Genomic DNA, 21,004 nt, shown 5'->3' with positions numbered 1-21,004 from the left:
TCTTTATAGTCCCTGGACCTGGGCTGTCCTGGTCTTTCAGCCCTGGCAGTCATTGCTCACTGTGCTGATAACTGCTCTCAAATACCTCCAAGGTCCCTAACAGGGAGCTTTCTCAGAAGAATCTTCAGCTTTTGCTATATCAGGACATAGAGCCTTGCATGCTACATATGTCCCTGTCCTGTCTCTTGTCAATAATGGTACTGGCTTTGCTGGTGAATTCAAGGTCCTTGGGCTTCTGGTTGACCTTTTTAACGGAAGAACTCACTGTAGTTTTTCACTGTATTTTTTGATCCTTTTGATCTGGTGTGAACTTCATAGTTTTGCTGGAGTAGGTCTGTAGAAACTGGGCTGACTGACTCTGATTCAGGCAGCCATCTTGGACAGAAATCCAAAGCTAAGATTTGTATGATGAGCTTAGCTAGTTAACTCAAGCAGATTCACATGAGAGGTGATAATCGGAGAAAGATAAATAATCTAAAGTGAATCAAAAGCCAGTAGATAATAGAATAAGTTTTAGAGCCACTAAGGATCTGGAAGGAAGAATGAAGTGAGCAGAAGGACAGTTTACACAATGATGATATCAATACAAAGACTTTATAGCCTGGGGCAATGTGGACTTCCAAAGATTGATGATACAACATACTTCTTCCTGGAAAAGAGGAGCTGCATGAAGAACATGTTTTCAGTTGTAGCCAGTTGCTTAGGGGATCCTTCATCAGTTGAGTTCTTCCAACACCCAAGAAGGATATAAAGGCCTCAAGTAGTGTGGTGGATAATTAATAATAACTCAGGAAACAATGTCAGCTATATGATTTATTGGCAAAACAGACATAGCAAATGGGTCAATGGACTCTCCAGTGAGTCCAAAGATCTGATAGACAGATTTTTATGTATTTAAAATAATCAAATAAGAGCAATTAATTAAAACAACAGAAATCAAAATTATGTAATCTGATTTCTAATTGGGGGAAAGATTAGAGGGATCCGGGGAGTTGAGAGTGGCTTTAAGGGTCTTTCTTTTCCCAGAATTGAGAGATGCTGATTAATTGCATCCACTTGCATTCATGAAACAATAGATGGCATATACCATTTAGTTTTCCATGGATGACTTGTGAACAACAATATGGAGGATAATACATGTGACAGCATAAGATGGCATTGGTGGTCACAAGATAGAATTTAATTGATTCTCTCGATTCCCACACCAAACTAACTCCATTTTGTAACTAGTCATCACTCTATTTTGTCAGCAACTGAGACAAGGTGGTGTTAAGGTCTTAAAGGGAAGGGGAAGTGTCTGTACTTTATTATTCCTTTAGGGCAAGTGAGTTCTTTAAGCAACTTTTTGATGGAATCATAAGACTCACTGGCTGGCTACATGATCAGCCAGGACCCTGGCAGCATTTAAAAAGCAAGGCATACTTTTTTTTTTCAGGTAATTGGGGTTAAGTGACTTGCCCAGGGTCACACAGCTAGTAAGTGTCAAGTCTTTGGTCGAGACCAGATTTGAACTCAGGTCCTCCAACTTCAGAGCTGGTGCTCTATCCACTGCACCACCTAGCTGCCCTTAAGGCATACTTTCTAAGGAATGATTTGAGACCTGGCTGATGTTTCAGTTGTGAGATTCAGTCTGAGCAGTTCAGAAGACAGAAGATGAGAGAAGAATCTGGCTTTTGAAGAAGAGAGAACCTGGCTTTTGAGGAAGTTGTAGCCTTTAGGGACCTGGCTGATGTTTCAGTTGTGAGATTCAGTCTGAGCAGTTCAGAAGACAGAAGATGAGAGAAGAATCTGGCTTTTGAAGAAGAGAGAACCTGGCTTTTGAGGAAGTTGTAGCCTTTAGGGAAGGGATTTCTTTCTTCACTCATTGCCCCATCATCAATGTCATCTTGTGGCAGAGCAACTTGATCAACAGTCTCCAAAGAAAAGGCCCACAGAGTCCATCTGTGGAGTTGAGACGGAGTCAGTCCTGAGAATTGAGAATTTAAGTGCAGAGAAGAGAAACCCCAGCTGAGTGACCGGCCCAGCAGACACCATGCCTAGAGAGGAACAGTACAAGGACAACCATAAGGACACTAGGGGCCCTGCAGGGCCAGAAGTCAGTTTCTTTGGTTATCCCTATATGCTTAACTACAGGTCTTTGTGTGAGCACACCAATTCTGTGTGTATTTATGGGAGGATGTGTCTTAGTTTTATGGTGGGATGAGGGAAGGAAAGGAAACAAGTATTTATTAAGCACCTACTATTTGCTGGGCACTATGTTTAGAACTTTACAAACAGTATCTCATTTCATTTTCACAACCACCCTGGGAGATAGGTGCTATTACTATCTCCATTTTACAGCTGAAGAAACTGAGGCAGAGATGGGTGAAGTGACCTGCCTGGATCTGAACTCAAGAGGTATCCTGTTGCTATCTCTGTTCTCCATGCTGTCATTGCTACAATTCATTCCCCTTTTCTAGAAAGAAAACTAGCAGCTGCTGGTCTTTATTCTAGATTTTGTTATCACCAGTGTTGACAGAGTTCTAGGGAAAATGAGTGAATCTGAATAGAAACGGAGAGAGACATCCAGCCTCTGTAAGAGGAATGGTTAGACAGGAGAGCTAGTGACTTTCCCTAGGGAATTACCAAAACTTTGGTGTCCCTCTGCAATAGTACTATTCCTCAGTCTGCTCAAGCAGTTTCCTAGGATAGATAGGTGGTAATCAGAGAAAGATGAAACACTGTGAACTGAAAGCCAATATAGAATAAGTTTGACAGCCACCAAGGATCTAGGAGCTGAAGGAAAGGGTGCATCAGTGGGTATTCTATGTGAACCCGTTTTAGATTATTCATTGGTACTTACGTGAGAGTTCCTCATTTTCAAACGTATGCTGCAGCCAACTAATGCTCCCCTGTTTCTATGGCAGGCAGTAGGATATGAGGAGGTAGCAACTATCATTACCTTCTAATTTATCTATGGGTGAGGATTTACCCAAGAGAGTACCCCACACAACTTGTCTTGACTTGTGGTAACCTTTAGGTGCCTCCAACCCCTCTGAGTTCAACATGATGGTCTTTCAACCTTATGGCAGTAGTAGAGGAACTCCTCAGCCTCTGTGTATGTATGTGTTTGTGTGTGTGTTTATTTAAAATAATTCCTTGTAGAAACAGTGGTAAATGAAGTAGCTCTTACCATTAAAAAACAGGTGAAGAAGTCTTGTGCCAAGGAAAACTGGTAGCTGCCTAACTAAATAAAGCCACCCTTACAATAATGCCCACTGTCTCCACTGCTTACCCCTCACTTCCCAGATATAGGCCCCATGGACTCAGAACTCTAAGGAAAGGGTTGGGGGAATGGCGGATATGGGGGAGGGAAGCTGTGAGGGTAGATGATAAGGGTTCTGTCTGGATTCCCCCCTCCTTTGGAAAACCCAGGGCTCCTATCAGGCCACCATTTCCTCCCCTCTCTCTTCCCCCACCTTCCTGTTCTTGCCCAAAGCCAGGCATCTCGCCTCTCTATAGGGTGAGCAGATAGAGGCATATTGCTCCTGGCAGAAACTATGAATTGGAGGAGCTCAAGGGAAATGGTGAGTAGTGGGAGAGAAAGGTCATACCTGAGGACTGGAAAGCAGTGTTGACCTAGCTGGGGCTGAGGAGGGATGGATTTTTCAGTCTGGTGGATTGAGGGTAGTGGTAGTAACAAACAGCCAGTTGACTAAAGTGGTGGATACTAGGATCTGGAAAGAAACAAGAGGGCTAGTGGGGTTAAGGAAATAGTATGGAAAGACTTAGGGCCAGACATCTGGGTCCTGGAGAGGCTATGGGGCTGAGAGGCTGGACACCTGAGTCTCTGGAAGGATCAAACACAGGGGAATAAGAAGTGAGAGACTAGGAAATATCTTTGCCCAGCAGCAGATGGGAAGGAGAAGGGAATTAGGAGCCTGAGAAGGGGAGAGGTGAAAAGTCTGAAGACCGGGTGGGTCTGGTCATGGGTTCTTCTGGAATCTGGAATGTGAAAGGATATGTGAATGTGAATAGGGAAGGAATCACCACATCCTCTTTTCCCCTTCCACAGGACCCCATGCTACTCTTAGTCTTCCTCTTCCTCCTCCTCCTGTGTACCTCCCATTCCCAAACTCCCTGTGAGACCCATAAAGTGGCTAGCAAGCTGGAAACCAACTGTGAATCCCTTGGTCTGAAGTCTGTGCCACTGAAGCTGCCACCAGACACTGCCATCCTCCTCCTTCAGAATAATGGCCTGCAATCCTTCTCTACTTCTTCTCTCAGTCTTCTAAGCCAACTCACTGAGCTCAACTTAGCTAAAAATAATATGAGTGTCCTGAAGGCAGATGAGAAACTTCCACTCCTCTCAATCCTGGATCTCTCTGATAATAACCTACAGACCCTTCCCCAACTAAGGTACTCTCTCCCCTCTCTCACATCGCTTGACCTCTCCAGAAATGCCCTAAAGTCTCTGTCTCTAGAAACCCTGGCTGGTCTGGATTCCTTAGAGAACCTCTACCTTCGAGGCAACAAGCTGAGGAGTCTGCCCCCAAAGTTTCTGAAAGGAGCATCCAAACTCCAGAAGTTGGATCTGGCAAACAATTACTTGGAACAACTGTCAGCAGACCTGCTGGCAGATCTTGATAATTTAAACACCCTCTTCCTACAGAATAACCTGCTCTCTGTCCTTCCCTCTGGCTTCTTTGGGAACAATCTCCTGCCTTATGTCTTCCTCCATTCCAATCCATGGAACTGCAACTGTGAACTCCAATACCTACGTCACTGGCTACAGGAAAATCAGGGTAATGTCTACCTCTGGAAGGAAGGCTTGGATGTCAAGGTCATGACTCCAGATGTGAAGAGCGTACAGTGTGACGTTCCCTCTGGAACACCTGTCTACACCTTCTCTGCGAACTGCCCCATCAGTGGGGATTATGATTATGACAGCTATGATGGGTATGATGGGCTAACTGTGAAAGGGGTCCCAGAACCTGAAACTACTACTATTCCAACCACCATCTCCCTGGAGCATTCCACAGTCCTTAAAAGATCAAAAAAGCCCAGGATAGAACTCACCCTATCCCCAATAACTTCAGAAAAAAACACATTCCCAAATACCCGAAGGTCCATCATATTCCTTAACAGCTCAGAAACAACTTTGTTCCCAACAATGCCAGAATTCACTAAATTCCTGACCTCAGAAGCTACCACACTCCAGATCACCCTAGAACCCACTGTATTCTCAGAGAACCTGGAAACAGCCAGGTTCCCAGCCTCTCCAGAAGCTATCACATTCCCAGTAACCTTAGAAAAAACAACATTCCCAAATCCCCGAGGGTCCACCATATTCCTTAACAACCCAGAAACAGCTGTGTTCCCAACAATGCCAGAACTCACTAGGTTCCTGATCTCCTCAGAAACTACCACACTTCAGATCAGCCCAGAAAATACCACATTCCCAACTACCCAAAGCTCAACAACCACATTACTTAACAGCCCAGAAACTACCGTGTTTCCAACAATGCCAGAACTCACTACGTTCTTTATCTCCTCAGAAGCTACCACAATCCAAGTTACTCCAGAACCCACTACATTCACAGACAATCTGGAAACAACCAGGTTCCCAACCTCCCTAGAAGCCGCCACATTCCCAGTAACCTCAGAAAAAACCATGCTCCAAACCACCCCAGAACTTGTCACGTTTCCAACCACAAATTCCATTGTACATACTTCTTCCCTGCCTGTCACCTTCCCCAGTCCCTCTTCAACTTTAACACTCCCGAATTCCAATATTCTCCCACCAAATGAAGCTCTAGGAAGCTTAGGTGATCCCAGCGATTCCTCTCCCCTTTCCATCTCCTGCTGCCTTCTCTCTCTGAGGTTCTACATCTTTGGAATAGCTTGGGTTCTGGTCTCTTCCATTGTTCTCATTCTCTTCTTAGCTCTAGCCCAGCCCCCACCTCATCTGCCAAGGACCCATGCCTTTATGGAGGACATTCCCAAACCACAGGCCACTGCCCACCTTGAACTCCTTAAGGGGAAGGAGGTGATAGTCCCTAGAGCTTGCCTCCTTTATCTTGAGGGATTAATACCCTCCTTCCGCACTAGACTCTTTCTGTGGGTACAGTCCAATGGCCGAGTGGGACCTCTGACTCTGAAGAGGAAACCATCTGCCATAAGCCTGGGTCGAGGGGAAGACCTGCTTGGGTCAGTCAGCATCAGGTATTCAGGCCACAGCCTCTGAGAAGTGCTTCTATAAACAAACCCTGTCATGCTCAGGTTCCTAGACAGAATCTAGCACCCTAAATGACCTGGGAAAGAGTGTGGATGTGGCATACTCTTCTGAAATCTAGGATACGAATCCATAATAAAAATTTCTTCTAGTAATCAGTTCTTATTGTGTGTATTGGGCAGGGGTGGGGGAGAAAGATTTTAGGTCTTGGGGGTGGTAAGATATACTGGTGAGGCAGAAGGATGTACATTACCACATTCCCTCTCCCCATCACAGACTTTGAGTTTGAAGTGGGATGGGACATTCAAAAAGAGATGTCCTGAAAGCAGCTGGAGATGGGGCTGGTTTCAAGTGGGTAACAAAGCAAGCACCAACGATGGTGGGAAAGAAGACTAATCCGGAGATAAGGGGGAAGCATTGGAGGAAGTAGATATGAATAAAATGGAGACACAGCATAAGGAGGAAAAAGACTGAATTTCTAGGTTACACGTTTTAACATTTTTTTTAATTGCAGAAAAGTTTAGTTTTCTGAAGTTTGAACCACAGAACTCTCTTGATGCTCTTTCCTCCACACCACAGTGTCTTGGTGGGATAGGCTGGGGTATCACCCCTACCAAGTAGAATCCTTTGGGGGAGAAGAAATAAGTAGGAGACTGTTCCCCTAGAATGCTAGGGTCCTCCAGTACTAACTTCCTATTCCCCTAAAATCTCAGAACATTTTATATCCTGGAAAGACTCTCTCCTCCCATTACCTTCCCAAATGAGTCCCAACAGACCTTTCTCCTTTCCCTGAGATATCCTCTTTCCTGACCAACTGTGCCTCTCCCAGCACCTAGCACAGACAGAACAAATATCTAGAATTTCAGCCCAAAACTGTCTCCTGAGATCCAGCCCCACATCTCCAACTGCTTTCAATACATCTCTTCTTGGATGCCCCATCACTTCAAACTCAAAAATTCAAAATCCAGACAAATCATAATCTCCCCAAACCTTCCACCCACCTCTACTTGACTTTACTTTTTAATGCCAAAAGAAATACCTTCCTCGAAGTCATGCAGGCTCAAAACATCAAACTCCCTTTACTATGGAATGTTGCACCAGGTTCAAGTCAGAGGTTTTAAAAAATTATTGTCCTCTCTTCTGCATTCTTAAAGACCCTTCAATGATCACCTTTTGTTAACTTTAGTTTGCATATGGGTTAAGGAGCCAATGATCACATCCACATTTGCACCTTCACATTTTGCAACTGCAAAAAAATCAACAAATGTTTATCCTTTACAGCTTTAATATAAAAGGCCAAAAGATGTTACCCCACAGTTTTATCTTTTATGTCCATTTACCTTACCTCTTTACCAACTGGCCATAGCATAGAATGCTTTGTCTCATGTTACTAATAACAAGTAAGAACATCAGAACTAGGAGCCTGTAAGATCACGGAGTCCAATCCCCTCATTTTACAGATGTGAAAACTGACACCCTGAGATCAAGTAATGTGCTTGAGGTTACACAGCTAGTTTTAATCTTATGCTTTGTTTTTAACTCAGAAAACAGGTCAGTGGAATATATACTCTCCTTCCCCAATGCCAAGGCGGTTTGTTCGATTTTAGGTTGGGACTGTTCCTTTACCACACTTTGGGCTTCTTTACCCTTCCTGGTCTATGAGGAGCCTACTGTTCCATATCTCCATCTTAAAGCGGATCTTAAGAAGGCATTAGACTGGGGCGGGGGGGAGCCAAGATAGCGGAGTGAAAGCAGTCACTTGCTTGAGCTCTCCTCCAAATACACATTAAAAAAAAGAAGGTATTAGGCCCAGGGAAAGATTCCGGTCCCATCAAAGTGCCCATATGGTGCAAAGGTAACAAAAGCACAGTCCTGGGATCAACAAACTTGGATTCTAGTGCCTGCTTCGCCACTGTGTGACTGTGGAGCTTACTTTCTCTGTCTAGGTCTCAATTTCCTCCTCTATAAAATGAGTGTTGAATTGCATGTGCTCAAAGATCCCTTCCAGAACTGATTCCATTACTTTGATTTGCTCACACCATTAAAATGTTGACAATCACAACCTAGCAGCAGAGTGAGTCTAGACGTAAACTTGGGCAACTTGACCTCAACTCAACCTCTCCAGCTTAAGACATCTAATAATGAAGAAACCCTAGGCCCAGTGACTTGCCCAAGAGAGTAAGCAGCAAAGGTGGACTCTGAAACCTGACCCTGACTCCAAATCCAACGATCTTTCTGTTGGACTTTAGTCTTTTGCTCTCCTAAACAACCCTTCCCACCCCTGCAACCAAATAGCTAGGTTAGCCACTTCCTTGTTACTGAAACACATTTTGTCTTTCTCCTCTTTCCTTCATCTTTATAAATTCTAACCAATTTACAGAGTTGGATTTGAGTCCCTGATGCTGCTCATTATCTCCCTGAATAGATTATCAAGGGTTCCCCACTCCCAGCAATTTGTCTCAGTCTCCAAAGAGGCAGGTGTTCATCAGTGCTTACTACAAGTTCTGATCCCCATTCACTGACCCTAATAATATTGCTCACTTGTCCCATCCACCCTCCCTTCAGACTGGAAAGTCAGTTTGTCTCCCACATTCTTCCTTGTAGCAACCGGGTTTCAGTTCTTTCAAGGGTCATCTACTTCCCACCCCAGCTCCCAACACAAACAGGGAATATGTGAACTGCAGAATGTTTCCATGACCCCAGAAAAACGGCTGAAGTAATGACAAGTCCCTTACTATAATTAAATATATTTTCATAAAATCATCATGTATTTTCACCATCATTTTCAAGATTAAAAAAAAAAAGGCATGGACAACTTGTACTCCAGGAACCCAATAAAAGCAGCCCCTCTGTCCCCAGGCTAAGGGAGGATAGAGCACCCAAGCACATACAGAGGCAAACACTTCTCGCTTCCTTATGACTGTCACTTGTAATGACAGAAATGTGGGAACATGTGGAGTGTGGAGAGGCCCTGGTCTTGATCAGATACCAAATTTCAACCCTCTCTTTTTTTTGTGAGGCAATTGGGGTTAAGTGACCTGCCCAAAATCACACAGCTAGTAAGTGTTACATGTCTGAGGCTAGAGTTGAACTCAGGTCCTCCTGACTCCAGGGCTGGTGATCTATCCACTTCGTCACCTAGCTGCCCCCATCCCGTCTCTTACTAGGCATTTACTAGGCCCTCTGCTGGGGATGGGTACTGAGAGAAGTATTCTACTTTACCACAGGCACTCTCCTCTGTTCTAGCTCTTCTGCTTCCTTCCTTTTTTTCCTCTCCTACTTGGTTTCTCTGCTTGGGAAGCAAGCAAAAATACTCTATCAGCCAAGGAACATCATTCCTAGGTGTCCAGTTGTACTATGGAACTTAAAACCATCCAAGCTGTTGCTTCTGCTAGCATCTCCTTGCCCTCCCCCCTCCTCCACGAGACATTGCTGGGGTGGAAGTGCCAAGAGTAATGATGACAAGTCCCAGGCTTTTGGGTGGAATCTAGAAGCCACAGGAAAAGGGAAGCAGAGTCCAAGCTGGAGCAGGGGACAGATCAAAGTCCTTTATATAAGGAGAAACCACATGAGTGGGGAGAGGAAGAGTGAAGGAGTTGGGGGAAATAAATAGAATGGGAGGCTGAGGGGGGCAGAATCCAGATAACCCCTTTGGGAGGTGAATGTATAGTAAGGGCCGGGAGGACTGAAGCTCAGGGGGCGTGGGGTGGCAGAAACTCCTCAGATCCCTATTCCTGGGAGCCATGTCCTCCCGGTCCGCAGGCACCCTTGGGGCTCCTCAACCACTGAGAAAGAACTTCTTGTAGGCTTTGTTCATCTGCTCCAAGAAGATAAAAGTGAGGACAGTATGGGGGCCAAGTCGGGCATAGTAAGGAGTGAATCCCTTCCAGAGGCTGAAGAATCCTTCATATCGAATGACCTTCACCAACACATCCTGTCAAGCAACAAGGGGTGCGCTTAGGGGATGAGTGGTACCCCAACCTCTTCCCACCCACACTGTTCCTCCCAACCAAGAGACCCAAGTACAAAGACTCAGGCCTTAGTTCATGGACGAATACAGGCCAAATACTTTACATAATATTTGCTTATTAAATGTTGAATGAAGAGATAGGTGAATAACTTCCCTCAATTCCCCAAATTCTCACCAATCCATTCTTATACTCGGGCTTCCCATCAATTGTTCGCATATTCTGGATCCTGTGGTAAACACAAGAAGAGGTGAATAACAGGTTAGAGCTGTGGAGAAAGCTGGGGCCTGGATGGGATAGAATGGGACCAAGGCTTACAATCTTTATCGTGGATTCATAACTAGAAGAGCCCTTTAAAGTTTTCTAGCTTCATTCCACCATATTACAGATGAGGAAAAATGAAGAAAAGAGACTAGGTCTTCTTGACTCCAAATCCAGAGCTCAAAAAATGGTATGCCTGGTTTGCTGTCCTAATGAGCTATCATCTCCTCCATCTGAACAATGTTAAGTGCATATGTGAAAACCCAGACATCCCCCTGCTATTGCCTTAGAGACCTTGAGCCCACCTGGTTTTAACAATGTCCACAGGCATAGAAGCTGCTGTGGTGACCAGCCCACTGATCATACTGGCACAGAAATGACAGAAGATGTTGTCAGAGAAGTGACCTACAGTGGCAGGAGAAAGAGAAAACAGTTTAAACCCTTGGAATGGCTGGAGCAGCATGGACTGGGGACCAGATGTTCAGGTGGGTGGGGAAGGTCTGGGACTCACCTGAATCCAAGAGAAACTGTTTAGACTGTGAATAGGAAGCAAGCTGGGCAGCATTGACAACAACAGCTCTAGCCATGGTAGGGATACAACCCTAGCATTAAGAGGGAAAAAAAAGCAATGTATCAGCCCCGCCTCCCTCTCCCATTTTCTCCCTTATCATCAAACCTCTTCCACTCACCCTCCAAAGGGTGAGGACCCCCTCTTCTTTGACAATCCTCAAGAGTGCATTAAAAACGTTCTTGTAGCCTCTACGCTGATCCAATGGCAACCTGCAAAGAGTGAATGAGGTTAAGAATGGGAGGGAAGGGCAGGAGAGAGGATCTGGAAAGAGCCAAGGTCATGAAGGAAAGGACCAAGAATTACCCAGTGGTAATTCTATCTTTGCATTACAAAGAACCCCAGTACTTCAGAGTCAGAACCATCATTCCCCTCTTTTATAGTTGAAAACACTGAGTCCAGAGAAATAAACTGACTTGCCCAAAATTAGACTGGAAGTAGTGGAACTAGAACCTGTGTCTCCAGACTGCCAATTCACTGCTTTTCCCAAGCCAATGGTCCCTAGAGAGAGTCTGGGGTCCTAGATTCTTAGGTAAGATTTAGGCATGACATACCGACCATCAGCTGTCATTCGAATCAGGGCCACTTCAGCAGGTGTTCCCACAAAGGCTCCTGTGGCACCTGCGGTCATACCAATCACGGCCTTCAGCAAGAAGCCAGGGGGTGTCCCATCTGCCCCAGTCAGGCCCTCAAAGAGAACAGTGTAAATGCCAAGGCGGGTTGTTGTGTAGGTCGCCTGACGTAGGAGGCCAGCAGACAGCCTGAGGGAAGGAGAAAGCACATTAGGAACTCAAGTATCAAGGCCCAATGGGAAAGGGGAAACCCCTTCTTTGGCCCTTCCTTCTAACAGCTCCAACGAGAAGAGCTGGGCATGGTGCCACACAGCTGCCAGGGTCTGATGCCCAGTCCCCATGCCTCACCTACAGCGTCTGCCCCCTTCATTTCCCCAAAGGCCAGGCCTCCAGCTCTCAGGTCCCCAGCCCTGGAATTACCCTGTGTAGATGCCTCGAAGCCCTTCAGCCCTCAGGATGCTGGTGAGGGCGTGGAAGCTAGTCTTGTATTCCCGGGTCTTGGCCCCTTCCCCACTCAGCTGCATTCGGTTCTTCACCAGGTCTAGAGGCTGCACAAAAACAGTGGCCCCCATCCTGAGGTGGGGGAAGAAGGGGGCTCAGAGACAGGCCCTCAGAATCTCCATCCTGAGTGCCTCGGGTGCTCAGAGCAACAGCGTAGAGACACGTGCCATGTGGAAGTGGACGGGCCATGGATGCCCACCGGGGTCCGAATTCGGGCTAAGCGTTCACGCAACTTTCCACAGATTGGCTGTACCAGGCCAGGGGATGGCGCTGCGCTCGGGGCCGGCTCGGCGGGTTGGAATGACCCGGGGATCGGCAGGCCCGAGGGCCGGAGAGGGGATGGAGGTGTAAAGGGGGCTCCGTGAAGGAGGGCCACGCGTCTGGCAGTCCGGGGCGACCGTGCAGTGGGAGCCGTGCAGCGAGGTGCCGCGGGGGGGGGGTAACGGGCCGTGAGCAGCGTCCGCGCTGCCCCCGAGGCCGATCCGCAGCGCTGTCCCGTCCGTCCCCAGAGAGGCGCCCGGCTTCCAGCCCGGGACAGGACATGCGTGGGGAGGAGAACGCTTACCCAGCCAGGCCCCCGAACAGGAACTTGACTGACTTGGGGGACGTGCGGGGCTTTAAAGCCACCTCGCCGCCTCCAGGAGTCGCCGCCGCCGCCATCTCCACTAATGCCCAGCTGCACCGGGGACTCGTGAGCGCGCGCCCCCACACGCACCCAAGGTGACACTGCGCGCGCGCGCACGCGTCCTTGCTCCCACTCTCCCCGTTCGCTCTCTTCAGGTCCAGGCAGCCCCGCCTTCTCCCCAGCCCCGGGGCCAGCCCCAGCACCCCTTCAGCTGGAAGCTGGCACGCAGGCGCAGAAAAGAGGCGACCAGGAAGTGGAAGGAGCCAGTTAGTGAGGCAGAGGATTGGAGGCGGAGCTTGGAGAATAATGTTGGGGGTGGAGGTGGGTTTGAGGTTCGTGGAGAAGGGCGTAAATAGGGAGAGAGAGCTGGGGGAACTGAAACAAACAAGCGATTGACAGCGCATGGAGGCCCCAGGGAACTAGAGAAAGCGGGAAAATCTCGTGAGATCAGGGAAGCCGGGGGAGTGACGGGGGGGAGATTCTCGCGACAATTGGCTTTAGTATGTGGAGGATTGGTGAAATGAGGAAGCTCTCGCGAGACTTAAATGAACCTGAGGTAGCGGCGGCGGCGCCAGCAGCCCTGGGAGGGAGTAGAGGTTTGTAAACTGGGAATCCCCGGGGGCAGCGGGAGCGGAAATCTTCCCTGAAGGATGGGAAGGACTTTGCTGGAGGTTTCTTGGACCACCTAGGCTTCCTCCACATCTGTAGCTACCCTTGTCGCCCTCATTCCCTGCTTTAACCGGCTGGCCCACTTTTGACGTCCCCTGGGCCCAGGTGTTGTGGGCCGGAAGTCCCTATTAAGGGATCAGGCGGGGGTCCTGCAGGTCCGGAAGTGCTCCTTGTCTGTTCTCTCCTTTACCGGAAGTTAATCTTTTCATTTGGGTTCCCCCCCTTTTCCCACAAACCACTTAACTTGAGTGGACCTAGAGGCCCCTACTGTCCCACCTTGTTCAGAACTGTCATTTCTCCTCCCCCATCTCTCCCCCCCTCCCAGTACCACGGGGAGTTAGGGCTGGGTGAAAGATTACTTGGCCTGGGAGGGATATACTTGGGGTTCAGGGGGTGGGCCTGGGGCGCTGGAACAGAACTCCGTTCTCTTTGGCTACAGGACTTCGTCCTCCCCAACCTGCGGCTGCTGCTGCTGCTACCATGCGTCCTGAGGCCTTCCCGTTCCCTGTGCTAATGGCCACTATGCTATGGGGGATCACCCCCACTTGGGGGCTCATCCGAGCCGTGAGTCTGGGGATCTGGGCCCAGGGTGAGCTGAGCTTAGGACAACAGGTTCCCTATACAGAGTGGATCCCCAACCTTTTCTTACTCCATGGGTGTTAGAAAGAATACTAGATTGGGAGCCAAAGGACCTGAATTCTCCAGCAGTTACTACCATTGTGTTAATTATTTGCCATCTTTGAGCCTCAAGTTTCATTTGCTAAATGAGAGGTTTGGATTAAATCCTCTTCCAATTCTAAATTATATATATCCGATATTAGAATTGGGGTAGGGACAGGAGGGGAGGGGGCAGGGTTTCAGTGGGGCCGAAGGGGAGCACTGAGTCTTATGTTCCCAGACCTCTGACCACAACGCCAGCATGGACTTTGCAGACCTTCCTGCCCTTTTTGGGGCTTCCTTGAGCCAAGAAGGGCTCCAGGTAAGTTGCTTATCGTCCACAAGTTTGGATCAGTGGGCAAGAAGGGCTAGGTAAACAATAACCTTAGTAATATAATGGAAAGAGGACTGCAACTATAGTCAGAAGACCTGGTTTAGAAACCTGAATTTGTTGCTTTGTATCTTTGTGACATTGGGCAAATCACTTTTCTTCTCTGTGGCTCAGTATTCACACCTGTAAAGTGAAAGGGTTAGACTAGGTCAGGGGTTCTTAACTTGGGGTTCATGAACTTTTTTTATATTTTGATGACTTTAAGTACAAGTGAATCCTTTTGTAATTTTATGTATTTCATTTTATGCATTTAAAATCATTATTCTGAGAAGGCTTCACCAGACTTTCAAAGGAGTCCATGACACAAAAAAGTTAAGCCTTGGACTAGATGACGAAGAGGGGGCTTTTCCATATTTATAGCTAGAACTATATAGCAGTATATATTTAATTGGTCCTAGATTGGAGAGATTGATGGTTTGTACTTGGGAGAGGGAAGAGAGTTTATAATCAAGTTGAGGATACTTCCTAGGAGAGTGAATAGTATGGTAGGGTTGAGATAGAAGTAGGTATCCTGAGCAAAAGCTTATCCTGCAGAAAGCTTGGAGTCTGGTGGTTGTGAAGGATGGTCTACATTGGAGGCAAAAAGCGGGGGATGAAAGTAGCTACTAGAGGAGAGCGTACTCAAGTGTACAGGAATCTTACTGGAGAGTTTGGGGTAATTATTCCAAAGAAGATTTTGTTTACAGCTGGATGTTTCTACTTAAGTTGGGTCTCTGGCTGCCTGGAGGAGATAGAGGGTAGGATTATCTGTATCCATTTGGGCAGGAGGAGCACCTAATCTTATTCCCTCTCCCAGGGGTTCCTAGTGGAGGCTCATCCTGCCAATGCCTGTAGTCCTATAAACCCTCCACCTCTTGCTCCTGCCAATGGTTCTGTCTTTATTGCCCTGCTTCGGAGATTTGACTGCAACTTTGATCTCAAGGTGGGGAATGGGAACAGGGATGGTGGAAGTAGAGGTCTAGAGTGATTGGGTAGGGATTACTCTGACTCCCTTTCATCCTCACAGGTTCTGAATGCCCAGAAGGCGGGGTACAGGGCAGCTGTGGTCTACAATGTGAATTCCAATGAACTTTTGAACATGGTGTGGAATAGTGGTAAGAGTTGGGGTACCTGAGCACCTGAGTCCATGAGGAGTGGGGGGGAAATGATGGGAGGTGGGGATGCCTGGGTCCCTGGTATGACAGTCCCATTCCTGCAGAGGAAATTCAGCAGCAGATCTGGATCCCATCAGTGTTTGTGGGAGAGACAAGCTCAGAGTACCTGCGCTCCCTCTTTGTCTACGACAAGGGGTATGATGTGTCTTCCCTGTCCTTAACCCCGATTCATATCTGGTATGTTCCTAATCCCCTTTTCCCACCCTAGATCTTTTCATTCACTATTTTCCTCTCCACCTTGTGTCCCCCCCCTCCCCCAATCTCTTATAATTATTCTTTCATCTGTCTGACGTACCATATTCCAGAGTCATTAAGCTCTGGTGGGAAGGGCACAGAACTCATGAGTTTGAGTCCTTGCTCTTCCATTTCTTAAGCTTTGTGACTTTAGCAGGTCTCTCTGAGCCTGTTTCCTCATTTGCAAAATACAAATAGGCAACTTGTATTGCCTATACCACAGGTTTGTTGTGAGGAAGTTTTGTAAACCATAAAGTATTAAGAGAAATATGAGCTTTTGCACTTGAGTTTTCATTTCCCTTCCTTTTCCTGTGTTTCCAGTCCTTGAATGCCCCTCATTGCTGTGCTTTCTGATCCCTCCCTCCCATTGTCCCTTCCTAGGGCCCGAGTCTTGCTGGTCCCAGACAACATCTTCCCTCTAGGCTATTACCTCATTCCCTTCACTGGGGTTGTGGGCCTGCTGGTTCTGGCCATGGGGGCTGTGCTGGTGAGTTAACTTTGGGCAAGGTCTGTTTTTCTGGGGGTTTGGGAAAGAGGCATAGCCTGGGAAGTCACACCAACTCCATGAGGGGAGAGGAAACCTGGATTGAACTGGCCAGGCCTTTTTGATGCTTCCAGGGTGGGTTCCTCTCCTTTCTTCTGCCAGGTAGTGTCTCTCCTCTCCCCCTGCCAGGTAGTTCGATGCATACAGCACCGGAAGCGGCTCCAAAGGAACCGACTGAGCAAAGAGCAGCTGAAACAAATTCCCACCCATAACTATCAGAAGGGTGAGGCAAGGTTCTGGCATGACGTTTCCTACAGGCAAGAGGCAGGGGAGGACAGTTCCAAGCACTATCAGAGTCTGGGTATCAGTGTCTGAAAATAAGAGATGGAAGGCAGGAAAGGCTCCATAGACCAGGGCAAGGGTGAAAGAGAAAAGGGGCAAAAAAGGCAAGAAAAACAAAAAACCTCAGGCCTAGTGTCCATATAAGGCTAGAGCTGAGGCCTGGCCCTTCCTTCCCCATTTCTGCTCATCTTTCCTTCTTCAAACTACTTCCCCTCACCTCTACCCCTTGCTGGCCTGATCCTTCTGCTCCCATCACTTCCTACTCTCCCACCATCCTCCTCCAGCCTGCCTTTTCTGCATTGAGTCCATCAACCTTGGACAAATCTATCCTGGCCTCTAGTTTCTCTATTTGTTTAAAAAAAAAGTGATTAGGATTGGAAGGTGGAGGGGTAAGGTAGATTGAGTTGGATTAAGTAGCACATTGCAGGGACTTTTTACTATTGAGTTTGTATAGTTGGATTTAGTTAGAGAAAACACTTAAAATGGGGATTTTAACTTGCGGTTTTAAAAAAATATTTTGAGAACTATTTCAAGGTAGTTTCATATGTATTTTATGCAGATGTGCAAAACATTCTGAGAAGGGAGTTCATGACACAAAAGAGACTAATAACCCTTAAACCAGAATCAAGTCTATGATAGGCTAAGTAGGGGCCATCATCTCGTTCTTCTCCCAACTAGGTGATGAATATGATGTCTGTGCCATCTGCCTGGAAGAATATGAGGATGGGGACAAGCTGAGGATACTACCATGTGCCCATGGTAAGGAATACTTTGCCCCCAAGGGTGTCGTTACTCTATCTCCCTTCTTATATGACCCATTTCTGTCCTGGTCTTTTCCTAGCCTATCATAGCCACTGTGTGGATCTCTGGCTCACCCAAACCCGGAAGACTTGTCCAATCTGCAAGCAGCCAGTTCACCAAGAACCTGGGGAAGAAGAGGAAGAGCAGGAAGCAGAGGAGGATGGGGACAGTGGAAACCCAGTCTCTGAACGGACTCCCCTTTTAGGCCCCTCTAGTACCCTCCCCCCCTCCTTTGGTACCCTCTCTCCTACCCTTCCTGAAGAACTTTCTACCTCCCCATCCTCCTCGGCTCTCCTTGTCTGACCTGAATCTGCACCTTCCTCCTTTGAGGATTTCCTGGGGTAGAGCCAGGCCCTTCCCCTTCTACATCTAAACATTTTCATTGTTGGTTTAATAAAATTGCTTTGTTTCTGGACCAGGGGTGGGGTCTTTTTCAGGACCCCCTCCCCCACAAACACCTTTAGTCTAGTTGTTTTTCTTGGGTGGAGGGGGGAAAAGGAAAAAAGGCTGAAATGACAAGTAGCTTTTCTTTCCTGGTGCTTACTAGGAGGCAACAATCTTTCAGAAAGGGGAAAAGGTACCCACACCACCCTTTAGGACTTGGGACCTCCCAGCATTATAGAGGCACGTTACTGAACTGTTTTGCTTTCCCCTGGAACCCACAGATGGTAGGGCCAGCTCTTCTGGAATTCACCCTGTCTTGGCAGATTCCAGTCTTCATCACACACACCTTTATTAGTAGAATCTTTTATTCATATTCCAATATAAGTTTCCAGAAAAAAAAACCAACAAAAATTTTTCAAAAAAAAAAAAACTTCCCAACTACACACAGGAAGGAGGTTCAAAAGGAATGGGGGGGGGCACCTGTCCATCCAACCTGGCCCCCCCCCAGGTGTAGTTTTGGCAGCAACAAGTGGGTGGGGGAATGGCCCAAAAAAACAATGGTAAGGGAAATGGTGCAGAAGCCTTGGGGAAGAAGGGGGGGCAGGGAGGGTCAGTATTGAGAGCGTCGAAGGTGGGAAGCCATTTCATAACACTTCTTGTTGATCATTCCCCCATGGATACCTTCCTTCCCCATCAGCAGGACTAGCGCTAAGAATAGAAGAAAAGGAAGATTTGAGTACTCCCAGCCCCCACCATCTGTAACCAAGACATTCCTGAGCCTGTTCGTCAACAACCCCCCCTTGCAATACCTCAAATGCTATTCTGGGTGGAAAAATAGGAGATGAAAAACCTATGGAAGTAAATGTACCCTCATCAGAAAGTGAAATTTTAGCCAGTATTTATCTAACAAGACACCACCTGCATTTAAATATTTTGTCTTCAAGATTAGGGACCAGAAGATTGTCACAACTTACTCTTGGCAGTCATGGTAACAGTGAGGTTGAAGGTGGGAGCACCCCCGGTGCTCTTTGTACGAAGGTCCATGGTGTACTCTCCATCTAGCAGCAGCGAATCCCTGATCACTGAACATTTCTGGCCCCCAAGTGTCAGCCCATTTACGAAGAAAGTTGAACGATCTTTGCCAACCAATACAGCTACTTCAGCTGGCTATAGCACGGAATAAGGGAGGCAAATACAAGGGTGAAGTTTAGAATCTAAGAATTGTGTGGCTTTTTCTCACTCCTCCCCCTCCCCATTTGTGTGGATAATTCTTCCAAGGGAGTCTAGGTCTGAATTTAAACAGATAAGTGTATAATTCCTTAAAAACTCACTTCCCACAGCCTCTCCTCACCATTCCCCCAAGAACTAAAAGATTAGTTTTAGAGTATAAACTGTTAAGATGAAAAGCAGGAGAGCCAAGACTCTGTGAAAGATGAGGGTATGAAAGCACATGGCTTTTTCCCCTCAGGAAAGCAGAAGCAGAGGAGGAGGGGCCGGGGATAGAACAAAGCTGCTATGCCCTTATTTGGGCAAAGGCTCAGCCAAGCTCAGAGTGGGGGCCCTGGATTCCTGGGTCTGAGAACAGTAGTTGGTGGTTTGGGGCCCAGATGACAACTAGGGGTGGGAGCCCAATGGATCCTGCAAACTCTGTTGTAATCAGAAAACTTTTTTTGGTAGTAGTGGTGCCAATGCAAGAGAGCTGGTAGCTCTCTCATATCAAAAAAAACTTCAAGCACCCTCTCTCCCCTCTACACCCCCACACCCCACCAACCCCACATCCGGCCACTGAGCTCCCGGAAATCCCCACTTCAAACTTCCGCTCCCCCTCCCCACTTCCGGGCAAGCTAAACTGGGGAGAGAGCCCTCTGACCTTTATTCCATCCTCCTACCCCCAACCAAACTTCTCTAAAACTTCCTTGTTCAACCCCACTTCTGACTTTAAAATGGATTGGGGGAAGTGGAGAGGGGAGATTAATTCCTTTACGGAAATTTACCAACGGGGAAGGGTGCAGTAGCAGGACCCCAAATGAGTGGGGCCATGGGGAAATATGGGGGCTGAGGGGAAGCTTGTAAGGAGGTGCAGGGAGTGGCAATGCCCTGGGAGAAGAGGGGCGGGCCAGGAGCAGCCCCTAGGCACCAAGAAGCTCCAGGAGCCCTGGCTTCCTTCTACTCCCCCGCCCCCCCATGGGGGCGAACAATGGTGGAACCAGTGGGGGCCCGTATGCATGCAACCGGAAGTGCAGGGGCGCCCCGCCATCCCCTTAAAAAAGAAGGTTAAGGGGGAAAAAAAACCTCCCATCCACCCCGCCCCGCCCTGGGGGAGGCGGAAGTGTCCGATGAACCGGGCGGCTGGCGCCCCTCCCCGCCCTGTGCCCCGGATGTAACGCCCTCCCTCAGAACCGTGGTGGTGCTGGAAGGACTACGGAGCGGGAGTCCCAAGAATTTTGGGGAAAAACGGTGGAAGGGGGAGGGCGGGTTGCAATGCAACCTGAGAATCCATTCAAAGGCCTCGGCGCAAAAAGTCAAAAGAAAAATGTGGTGAGGGGTGAAAAGCCAGGCCTTCGAGAAGAGGAAGGATGGGAAACCACTTCTCTGCCCCTTGTCCCGTTACCCCAGCGCCTGCGTCTTCCGCGCGGCACCCAAGTGTCCCCACAACTACCTAAATTCACTTACATCCTGTTAGCGCCCAGCCCGGCCAAGGTTTCTCAGCCAAACCGACCCTCAGGCCCCCAATCTCTCCGGCTGTTCTGTTCCTAACCCTTAACTTCCCCATCCCCCCAACCGGCCCCGAATTTGAAAAAAAAAACCGACCAAACCTCCAAATGCATTTTTCCAATGCACCCCAAAATGAACTTCCCCCCCAGACAGCCTCCAGGCCCTAGTTTGCCCCCTGTCTATATACCGTGATATTGGCGAAGGTTTTCCCGGGAACGGCGGCCCAGACCGAGGGCGAGTCTTTATAGCCGACTATGGCCGCGTCCTGACAGGTCCCGTCCGCCATGAGGTTGTCGATGTAGGCGTTCCAACCGGCCATAGCGCTGGCGGTCTGGCTCTGCTGCTACTGCGGGCAGGGGGTGACGGAGAGCTCGGAACACGCGCTGCTGTCCGGACTCGCAGCTCCGTTCTCTCTGCTGCCTTCAGCTCTGCTTCCTGCTCGTCCTGCTGCTCCTCCTCCCCCC

At 48.0% G+C, this 21,004-nt stretch overlaps 4 protein-coding genes across 15 annotated transcripts; 2 read left to right on the top strand and 2 right to left on the bottom strand.

The window, feature by feature from the left end:
- Positions 1-800: 800 nt before the first annotated feature.
- SLC25A11 (solute carrier family 25 member 11) lies at positions 801-13,113 on the bottom strand. 6 transcript variants are annotated; one of them, XR_013487115.1, is made up of 11 exons: positions 12,650-13,113; positions 12,004-12,156; positions 11,566-11,772; positions 11,133-11,223; positions 10,955-11,045; positions 10,749-10,848; positions 10,360-10,411; positions 9,437-10,148; positions 7,254-7,460; positions 3,594-6,839; positions 801-2,036 (listed from the first exon to the last, which is right to left on the bottom strand). XR_013487115.1 is itself a non-coding variant. In XM_020966855.2 (8 exons), exons 1-8 carry the CDS (start codon positions 13,111-13,113, stop codon positions 9,993-9,995), a joined length of 1,314 nt encoding a protein of 437 aa, XP_020822514.2. In that variant the 3' UTR covers positions 8,946-9,992. The 6 variants fall into 6 exon arrangements, 1 of the variants encoding a protein (XP_020822514.2); XR_013487118.1 differs by having other exon boundaries at positions 801-1,966; XR_013487119.1 differs by having other exon boundaries at positions 801-1,941.
- Positions 3,011-6,226, top strand: GP1BA (glycoprotein Ib platelet subunit alpha). Its single transcript, XM_020966843.2, has 2 exons — positions 3,011-3,566; positions 4,055-6,226. Exons 1-2 carry the CDS (start codon positions 3,540-3,542, stop codon positions 6,224-6,226), a joined length of 2,199 nt encoding a protein of 732 aa, XP_020822502.1. The 5' UTR covers positions 3,011-3,539.
- On the top strand, positions 12,945-17,904 carry RNF167 (ring finger protein 167). Of its 7 annotated transcripts, none has more exons than XM_020966852.2 (10): positions 12,945-13,030; positions 13,818-13,942; positions 14,277-14,357; positions 15,223-15,348; positions 15,433-15,520; positions 15,625-15,715; positions 16,196-16,301; positions 16,461-16,581; positions 17,319-17,399; positions 17,482-17,904. In XM_020966852.2, the coding sequence occupies exons 2-10, from the start codon at positions 13,859-13,861 to the stop codon at positions 17,742-17,744; spliced, it is 1,041 nt and encodes a 346-aa protein (XP_020822511.1). In that variant the 5' UTR covers positions 12,945-13,030; positions 13,818-13,858; the 3' UTR covers positions 17,745-17,904. The 7 variants fall into 7 exon arrangements, with proteins under 7 accessions (XP_020822511.1, XP_020822508.1, XP_020822507.1 ...); XM_020966849.2 differs by lacking the exon at positions 12,945-13,030 and adding an exon at positions 13,212-13,305 and having other exon boundaries at positions 16,488-16,581; XM_020966848.2 differs by lacking the exon at positions 12,945-13,030 and adding an exon at positions 13,212-13,305.
- A 268-nt stretch (positions 17,905-18,172) lies between these two features.
- Positions 18,173-20,996, bottom strand: PFN1 (profilin 1). The gene is made up of 3 exons (XM_020966857.2): positions 20,728-20,996; positions 18,800-18,992; positions 18,173-18,533 (listed from the first exon to the last, which is right to left on the bottom strand). Exons 1-3 carry the CDS (start codon positions 20,857-20,859, stop codon positions 18,436-18,438), a joined length of 423 nt encoding a protein of 140 aa, XP_020822516.1. The 5' UTR covers positions 20,860-20,996; the 3' UTR covers positions 18,173-18,435.
- Between the last annotated feature and the right edge of the window lie 8 nt (positions 20,997-21,004).

This window comes from Phascolarctos cinereus, unplaced genomic scaffold, assembly GCF_003287225.1.
Source record: "Phascolarctos cinereus isolate Bilbo 61053 unplaced genomic scaffold, phaCin_HiC Scaffold_5;HRSCAF=322, whole genome shotgun sequence".
Lineage (NCBI taxonomy): Eukaryota > Metazoa > Chordata > Mammalia > Diprotodontia > Phascolarctidae > Phascolarctos > Phascolarctos cinereus.
The sequence above is the reverse complement of the archived record's forward strand: the minus strand, read 5'-3'. Positions and strand labels throughout refer to the sequence as shown.